Consider the following 10,033-nt stretch of genomic DNA (forward strand, 5'->3'; position numbering starts at 1 on the left):
GCTATTCCGTGCATAAATAAAATGATAAAAAAGATTAAAGATAAATATATGCCTAAAAACAAACAAAATTTTACATCAAGTAATCGGTGGATAAGATACTGTATACAGGGAAATATTCGCCTCATTTTATTTTTTCCCCTACATCAATCTTAGAGGTAGACAAATTTAAAACGGAGTAAATTTAAAGAACACAGTATGATTTCTTCAATGAAACTGTGACAGGGGAGAATTTAAAACATTGCAAAATTGTGTGAAAGGGTGAAAATAACACAGCCGGGGCGAATATAACCCTGTATACGGTAATCAATGTACCAAATGTCACTAAGTGACACTGGCACATCGATAGGTGGGAGAGGGGACAAGATGACGTATCTCCCCCAAATAAATACTCTTGCGTCCCTTCTATCAGATTTATAAAGTATATATACAGTAAACCATTTTATGGTCTGACAAATATGCCTCAATCACATCAGTTTCACAATGAGGGATGTTTGTGAAAATCAAATCAAGTTGTGAACCTGAATCATGAGTTACCTTTTTTACCAATTGTGTGCATTTTAAATTCAACTTCATAAAATTCAGAAATTCTTTGTGACCTGTAAACAAATCAAAATTGAAATCTCCAAGAATTATCAATTTTTTCTTTGTGTCTACAAAAGGTTTTAAGTGCAACATAACTTCACTTTCAAATTTTGTAAAGAACATGCTGGGAACTTGTATAAAACAACTATCTGCACTTCTCCAAGGTCTCTGAAATTTATTAAAGCTATGATGAATTCAAGCAAAGTGTTTCTGAATTTTGAGACTCCTGTCATCAAATGGCCCTGTTTAACGTATAATGCTGTTCCATGATGAGGACGATTGCTGTCACTTCTCTTTTCATGATTAAACAAAGTCAAGTAACCTTCCATCATAAAATTCTGTTCATCATTAATGGTTAATCTTGTTTCTGAAAAACCAATAACATCTGATGCTACAACATTGGGTTCATTTTTAATTTCATCAAAATGTTTATGAAGAGATCTTGCATTATTAAACATGATTTTTAGTTTGCTCTGCTCTGTTTTGTACAATGGAAGATAACACAGTTTTAGAGGTGCTTCCTTCCTCATTCTTTCCATTTCTTCTACGACTTTTTCATCAACAGTTAATGCTTGCTCATTGAAATTCAGAATATGCAACTTGTCAACAGATCTAACTCTACTAAGAGCTACATAATGAATGTGGGGTGTTTTCCTTATCCTTGATTGAGACAAATCTACTACAATTTCATCAACAGTGCAGCCCTGAGCCTTATGAATTGTCTTACCAGCAGCTGGTCTTAAAGGAAACTGTATTCTTTGATATGTAGTTGAATTGAAAACAAAAGATTGCTGACAGTCAAATATTGGTGTCCAATCATCCATAATATCATCATGGAAAAGATGTCTGTATTTCTGTCGAGCAATTCTCCCTACTGCAGAATCTAAAAACTTCACCCACACTATACTTGGCCTTGATACACCAGCTAATCTGTTTTCAACAAGAAATACAGTACACGATGAACCATTTGTCAAGCCATCAGTAACATCAATATTAACTGTAATGTCATATATCATTCCAATGGCTAGAGTTAGTCTTGTCATGAGATTTGCAGTTTTGCTTACATCATCCTGATTTTGCAATGATCTGAGTAGTCATCTTTCACAGACTTACTGTGGTCTTGGAGGACACTGTCAACAGCTTTTACAATGACTTTTTCACCAGGAAGTTGCTCTATAAGTTTATTGTTATAATCATCTACTTTTGCATTCATTGTGAAAAGATGGGGAGCATTGTGTGGATAAAGTGGACTATTTTCAGCAATGATGCACTTGTGAATTATATCTAAGTCCTCAGAAGTCATCTCATTGTGACGAAGGCGGTTCAAAAGCTGTGCAAATTCTAAATCATCCTTTTGTGGCATTACTTCATCTAATTCAAATAAGGTGAAGTTTTCTTTCCAGAGATTACATGCAAGTGCTTGGGCATTTTGTTTTAAATCCTGAAAAATCCATCCATCCATGATTGGTTTAAGTTGAAAGAAATCTCCAACAGCAATAATACTAATGTCTCCAAAGGGCCTCTTCAAACCAGTAAGAAGCTGAAGTCTATCGTTGATGAATTCCAACTTTGCATTGCCAACCATTGAAATTTCATCTATGATGACAACTGACAAATTTCTGTATTTAGTTCTAAATGTGTTCAATTCATCACAATGCATGTTTTGCTGCCTTTGGTTAATTTTCTGATGAAATGCAGAAGCAATTGTTTGACCACCAATGTTAAATGCAGCTTTACCAGTGTATGCACAAAGAAGAATTCGTATATCATCTGGATTTTCTCCCTCCTTAGCACATAAATACCGATGTAAAGCTTGATAAAGTGCTCGAATTACCACTGACTTCCCAACGCCTGCACCTCCTGAGAGATATGCATAAATAGGTCCCTGTTTACATTTGATCCATTGCATCACATGATTGAAGAATTCACGTTGCTTCAAATTCAGACTGGCTACAAGCTTTAAATACTCATCATCAGGTAATCTAACAGAACTTTGCTCACTCAATTGTCTTGTTAATGGAATTCCAACATCATTTCCTATATCATACTCTCTCTGTTCAATTGGCCTTTCAGGATTAAAGTGAACAAATTTTTCAGAGTCAACATTTCCTTCATATTCATCTTCTGCCTCAGTTTGTTGAGCACCAGGAGCTAATTCATCATATGCTTCTGTCAAATCATCTTGCACCATTTGTTCTGCCTGCTCAAGCGCATCAGCATTGTGTTCATACTGTTTGATTTTCTGAGTTAAGAAAAATTTCTTCTGGTTAAATGACTGCTCATAGCTCTGCTGTCCACACAGAAGATCAGAACTTTCATTTCGCCATGGAGTGAACAGCATTAGTTTTTTCTGTATAGAAATTTTCTGGATCTGTTTTTAAACTATAGCGCACATATCTTCAAACTATTGCCTTTATTCTGCGCTTGATTTTGATTCCATTTTTCAAGACAACTAATGTGCTGTCATCTGTAAATTCACTTTCAGTATCAGATCCACTGTCTTCATTTTCTGACTGGTGTGTTTCATCATCATTTGTTTCCATTTCAGACAACTCAGTTATATTTTCTTTTGGGAAAACTACATCTATCTGTGAGACATAGTCAGCTAAACACCAGTTTTCAAGTTGTTTTGGACGTTTTGCATATCTTTTGACTATGTTACTGCATTCTATGTCTGTGGAGTTGGCATTCAACTTTTCAAGTTCTGAATCAGGTTTGACAAGTATTACACGTTCATCAACTGGAGATGTGTTTATAAACATTACATCTCTTGATGCTTTTGTAAGTGGCATTTGCAAAACCAGATATGCTGCTTATTGTGCTCCAACTTCAACACTGTTAAGAAATGGATTTCCAATGTGTCTAACTTGTCTCTTAATGTCTAGATTGCCTTCTCTTGCTTCTTTTGCAGCTCTACTCAGAAGATCACTCATACCCCTTTGCATTTACTTATGTATGAGACAATGTACATTGCACAAGCATATGGGTCCAAGACATACTGAATGTCAATATTAGCTGCCCATGCATGAAGAAGGGTACTGTTGTAAGCATTCACTCTAAGATCGCAGGGTTTACGCTTCAAAAATACTTTGGGTCCTCTCAAGGAACTTCTGATACATTTGATATAATCATCTTCAGATAGCTGTACTACATCCTGCAAGAACTCTTGAAAACTGAAGCTTACATCACATCCATTTTTAAATTCATTCAATTTGTCCTGCATAGCTTTATACATCTTCTTGTATTTCTCAACTTCACTGTCCAAAGGTTCTAATATCATTGTAGTTTGGAGTGGTGGAAGTGGAAATCCAAATCTACAAACAGCCTTTCCTCTTTTTTTGCATGTTTGAGAGTGTTTATGCACCTGTAATTCTAGCATCTTGTCTTCTGTATTTCTTTCACATTTTAAGTAGCTATCAACAAATGCGATAATTTCCTTGTTATCATTTTCCAAGTATTTTGGAGCATTTTCAATCCAAACAATCATGTGAACATGTGGTGATCCCCTTTGTTGAAATTCAACCCTATAGAAGAAGTCCTGTACCTTGCCAATAGGATGATGATTACTCTTGATCACAGTATTCAAAAAAGTTCTAAAACGATGATCAAAATACCTTGTACATGTAATTGGATCTTTTTGAACTAACTTTGATTTTTCAGTCCACGTCATGCTCTCAATTTCTGAATCTGTGTATTCTTTGCCATCGTTTAAGACTCCTAGTGCTCTTATCAGATCATTCCATCGTGTATCTGCAGCAGAAAAGGACATAAACCAAGTTGGTAGACCAAGTTGTCGTATCATTGCAAAAACATCTTTCTTCCTTGTTTCAAGATATGGAGGAGAATTTCTCAACTGTTTGAATACGTAAAATCCCTCATTGTGTCTAACAATGTTGTTAATTTGATCAGGATTTCTTATTTCATTTGCAGTAAAGGTTTTCCCTTTTGTTTTGCACTTTCTAAGAGCTAAATTGCATTTGTCTGTTACCTGTTTTAGTTGAATTTTTTTCAATTTGAAAAACAAGTTTGGCACCGACTGTGCAGCACGTCTATCAACACTTCGTAATTCCCACTTGGCAATATCAGCATATGAAACAGGTGTTTGACGCTGATTGTTTTCTAATCTTCCTTTACCACAAAATATTGTTGGAAATGACAAATACTCTGCCATTTGATCTTGATACAAACTAAGTGGACGTTGTCCCTCTCCTGGAGCAAATGTGAAGATCTGATTCATATCATACGAGCCGCTGTCTAATAGTGTATCACAATTTCCATCCTTACCACAACTATCAACTTCGCAGAATTCGTCTGAGTCTGATTCATCTGATTTATCATGCAGTGTTGAACCTTGATTGGTGTGACCCTCAATAAACTCTCTCATTAATTCATTTGCTGAATTGGTAACTTCATGGAACCAGTTGTCATCTATGTTTATGTTTGAATTCTGATAATATTCACTGTTTTTCATTAACCAATGTAAAGCAATCAAAACCTTTGTAGGTCGAATATTTTCATGACAATAAGAGTGCTGAAAGGATAGTTTTCTTTTTAACTTCACAGGTATTGTAATATTTTCATCAAGTCTCCTAGGAAGACTATTGATTGTTGGTTGAATGTCAACTGGCACATTTACAACATTTCCTTTTACAGAATACTGCCCTCCTCTGGGTAATTCTCTTATCTGCATGAAAGGAATTCTTAAGGATACAAGTCTTTCTTCCAATGGTAACAAATTTAGTTCACTTGGTTTTTGTACCCATGTCATTCCATTTGCTAAGGAGAGTTTTGGAGTTCGACTTTCTTTTAAGCTTGAATTGCAAGTGTTGCATATCCATTCCTGCCCATTTACAGACTTTGTATTAGTAAGATACTTTCTTTTGATTTCAGCATCCAACAAAATATTATCGACATTTGATACACTTTCATGAAACCATGTCTGTTGGCAACATGTGCATACAAACACAGGACCAATTCTTACATTGTTGTGAAAATTGTCAACACACTCCACGGCATCAACTCCAAATTTACTTTTTCTGTATCTTTGTTTTTCAGTTTCAATATACTTTAAATTCTCCCGTGAGTGTGCTTTTGATTGTTTTGCAGCAATGTTTTCCGATGTTCTATATTCTTCATTTTTTCTTTTTTCTTTCTTCTTCAATCTCTCTTTTCTAATTGGTCAGGATTTTGTCTCATTTCCTTTTTCTTCATTAAATCTCTTATTTGCTCATTATGCCTGTACTCTTCTTCTTGCCTTTTAATTATCTTTCTGTACCTTTCCTTGTCTTTAAACTCTGGATCTTGTCTTTTGTTTCTCTTACTGTCCCTTTCCTTGTCTTTAAACTCTGGATCTTTTCTCTTGTTTTTCTTGCTGTCTCTTTCTTTCCCTTTATACTCTGAATGTTGTCGCTTGTTTCTCATACAGTCTCTTTCCTTGTCTTTAAACTCTGGATCTTGTCTTTTGTTTCTCTTACTGTCCCTTTCCTTGTTTTTAAACTCTGGATCTTGTCTCTTGTTTCTCTTGCTGTCTCTTTCTTTCCCTTTATACTCTGAATCTTGTCTCTTGTTTCTCATACTGTCTCTTTCCTTTTCTTTAAATCTGGATCTTGTCTTTTGTTTCTCTTACTGTCCCTTTCGTTGTTTTTAAACTCTGGATCTTGTCTCTTGTTTCTTTTGATGTCTCTTTCTTTTCCTTTATACTCTGAATCTTGTCTCTTGTTTCTCATACTGTCCCTTTCCTTGTCTTTAAACTCTGGATCTTGTCTCTTGTTTCTCTTGCTGTCCCTTTCTCTTTCTTTAAACTCTGGATCTTGTCTCTTGTTTCGCATATATTCTCTCATGTACTCCTTTTTATCTTTCTTTATTTCTGCTGTTTTTAAGTGACCAGTATTACTACCAACAGATTGTTTATTTGTAAAAGCAGTTGTTGACTGATCTAATCTACAATATTGATGTACACTTTGATTATTTCTTGGGAAGCTATGAATAAGTGTATGAAAGGCAACAGGCATCACTTCAAATTCAGTTGCAAATTCAATGTGCATACTTTCATACATTGCATACAGAAACCCTAACAAATCATCTAAGCAGCAACTGTGTCTCATCAGAGACTTTCCATCATAATAAGACAAACCATTTTCCCCATGAGAATGCGAGTCAAAAAGTAAAAGTCATTGTCTGAAGCTTTGTACAGTGCTGAACATATCGAGCCAATCATTATTAATACATATCTAGATAACCCCAATGCCTGTTGCAGACATTCACGCAGAGTTTGAACTTGATTTCTGTTTTCACCAGAATCAATATGAATTGGTAGTTCATCAAACATCAGTAATCTACTTCTCAGTTTTCCAGCACTCTGCAGATTCTTCACAACTGTGTTGTACAAATTATCTCCCTTGAGCAGAGTTTGATCTAAAAAGGAAGTAGTGAAAGAAAAATTTTCATATGACTTTGACAACATCATTAGTGAATTACAAGTACACTGATTGCCTCTTGAAAATGATGAAAACCTCATGCTTCCCTGATGGAAAGACCCAAACACTAGATTATCTGAATTCTGATGCATACAATTTCCTTGTAGTGCATGTGATGTTTCTTTTGGAATATTGTTCATTGAAAATTGAGAAAAATTCTGAGTTGTAATCTGAGATGAATTCTGAGTAAGCAACTGAGATGAATTCTGAGTAATAATCTGATTCAAAGTGGTCTCAGGGAGAGCCGCAGAGACCACTGTCACAGGGGTGGTAGAGATCACCCCTGCCGGTACAGATGTCATAGGTGTTAGGACGTGGCCTACACCCAGAGGCACAGATGGTTGGACGTGGCCAACATCTGTGGGGTACTTGTCACCCACATCTGCCTTACATGTATTCTTCTTCTTTACAGCAGCTTTCTTCCAGCTCTTCTTCCTAGGCATTCTGTGATCAACAAAAAATACAAGAATGTTATAATCTATATTATAAAAGATCGATTAGAGTAGCCTATACTTGATACATACACGCATTCTCAAATTAATAATGCTGCCATCACTGACACTTTCACAATTACATCTAAAACAAATGCCAACATCCATTGAAAGAGGGTGCTTTAGATGAGACCAAATAAACCGAGGTCCGTGTTGCAGTAGGTGTTGGCACAAAAAAGATCTCTCCCTGCTCAATGGCCCCGAGTGCCGCATACAGGACAAAAGAAGGTATAGTTTTAGCGTTATTGCGCCCCAGAAATGTAATGACATCAAAGTTTTGAAACTGGCTTAAATATTAGTTAAATAAATGATTTTGATAAATCAGGAAAGAATATGGTATGAAGGTTTACTATTCTGCAAATATGACGTCATTAATGTGAAGCATTTCCCTATTTTCAACAGAAAAAGCCTCAAAATGGCACATTTCAAGGGTGATTTTCCTTTAGAAAACAGTGTCCACAGCCGTCGCCCACGTTAATTTTTTGATATTTTGTGGAAAATTCAATAACAAATCACATATCTCAAGATCTTTGTGGGCGATGCCTGTGGACAATGTTATCTGAAAGAAAATTCCATTGAAAATAGGTGTCTTCTGCAACTTTTTAAGAAAATACGGGAAAATGCACGTTTATGACGTCATAATTAGCATTTCAAAACACATGTGAGAAAAATGACTTGTATGATTTTTCTGCATTGAATTTCTATTATCTAAAAAGCTTGAGTTTTCGACTTTTACACCAGTTTCATTTTTTAGAAAATCACGGGGCAAAATTTGTATGGAAACCATACCTTCTTCTTTGCAGCTCTCTCCACCGGCAAGTGGTGGCGTCTTCATGCGAGTGAAAAATTCTCTTGAGGGACATTAAACAATATACAATCAACAATTACAGAGGAATGCAAGTTACATGTAATTAGTAAAGCATTTTCACATAAATCTTACCTTTAAGATGTGTCACACATTTCAAGCAACTATATGTACCATATACACTGTAAATGTATCCAACATTTACTAGCAAACACTTTTACTGTAATCATCCAAATTACACACATGTACCCTAAGTAACTAATTCAAACCAATTTAATGTTTTATTTCCTACAATTTGACAGATATTTTTATGAAAAAAAGCTCTACTGTTTTGGATTTCATAAAAGTAACTGCTTCTTTAAAGTGCATCATAACTCAATATCAAAAGTCATGGCAAAGATTATCATATTGCATAATCGCACACCAAAAAAGTCTCGTCACAACTCACAAGTAATACACAATGATGTAAAAGAAAAATATGTGAGTACAAATATGGTCCAATATAAAACAAGAAATTGACATTGGATTTATACAACCAGAAGTTTCTGTCAAGACTGAAGCTCTAGTTTTTGATTGAAAGACAAAAGATGCATTAATTGACAAAGATTGATGATTCTAAGCCAGTGAAGTACTTGAGACATTCAAAAGTCAGTCACAGTGACCTACTTTTTAGTCAACATTCTCCGAAAACCCAAGGTGCATCAACTGACAGTTTGACAATTCTTAGCCAATGAGTACTCTAAAACTCTTAAATATAGCCATAAATGTCACAAGTACGTCACCGTGACCTATTTTTCGATCATCATTCTCCAAAAACCCAAGATGCTTCAATCGACAAAGATTGATGATTCTAAACAAAAAGTTCCTGAGATACTTAAATATAGCCATAAAATGTCAGAAATAGGTCACCGTGACCTACTTTTTGATCGGCATTCTCCAAAAACCCAAGATGCATCTAATGACAAAGTTTGATGATTCTAAGCCAATAAATATCTGAGATACTCAAAAATAGGTCAATATGACCTACTTTTTGGTTGACATGCTCCAAAAAAACCTATATGCATCAAATGACAAAGTTTGATGATTTTAAACCAATAAGTACCTGAGATACTTAAATATAGCCATAAAATGTCGTAAGTAGGTCACCGTGACCTACTTTTTGTTCAACATTTTCTGCAGCCTAAAGATGCATCAACTGACAAAATTTGATGATCATAGGTCTAATAGTTTTCAAAATATGCCTTTTAAACAATTTAAAAACTAGAACTGTCCAAACGGGACAAAATACCCCCCGCTGGGTTTTTCAGAAGTAAGTTTTTCCATAATAAAGATATGTATCAAACACGAATTATCAAATTTTTCTTCCAACGACCTTGAACTTCCCCAAATGACCTTGGGTTAAGGTCATGACACACTCTTTGGTCATGGGCAATCTTTGAGTGAAATGAGAACCTACCAAGTTTATCCATAAGAAAGATATGGACCGGACACGAATTATGAAATTTTTCTTCCAGTGACCTTGAACTTCCCCAAATGACCTTGGGTCAACGTCATGAAACACCCTTAGGTCATGAGCAATCTTAGTGTGAAGTAGTAAATTCTAATGTCCCTCTGTTAGAAAGATATGGACCGGACACGATTGCACAGACAAACGGACAGCTAGACAGACAGACAGACGG

The 10,033-nt window shown here is 35.4% G+C and overlaps 1 protein-coding gene across 1 annotated transcript; it reads right to left on the reverse strand.

Annotated features, from left to right (window-relative positions):
• Positions 1-1,642: 1,642 nt before the first annotated feature.
• Positions 1,643-2,923, reverse strand: LOC134243755 (uncharacterized). The gene has a single exon (XM_062725999.1). The coding sequence runs from the start codon at positions 2,921-2,923 to the stop codon at positions 1,643-1,645; it is 1,281 nt and encodes a 426-aa protein (XP_062581983.1).
• Between the last annotated feature and the right edge of the window lie 7,110 nt (positions 2,924-10,033).

The sequence above is a fragment of the Saccostrea cucullata genome, unplaced genomic scaffold (assembly GCF_032062105.1).
Source record: "Saccostrea cucullata isolate Sc308-1 unplaced genomic scaffold, CSIRO_AGI_Scuc_v1 ctg2456, whole genome shotgun sequence".
Classification (NCBI taxonomy): domain Eukaryota; kingdom Metazoa; phylum Mollusca; class Bivalvia; order Ostreida; family Ostreidae; genus Saccostrea; species Saccostrea cuccullata.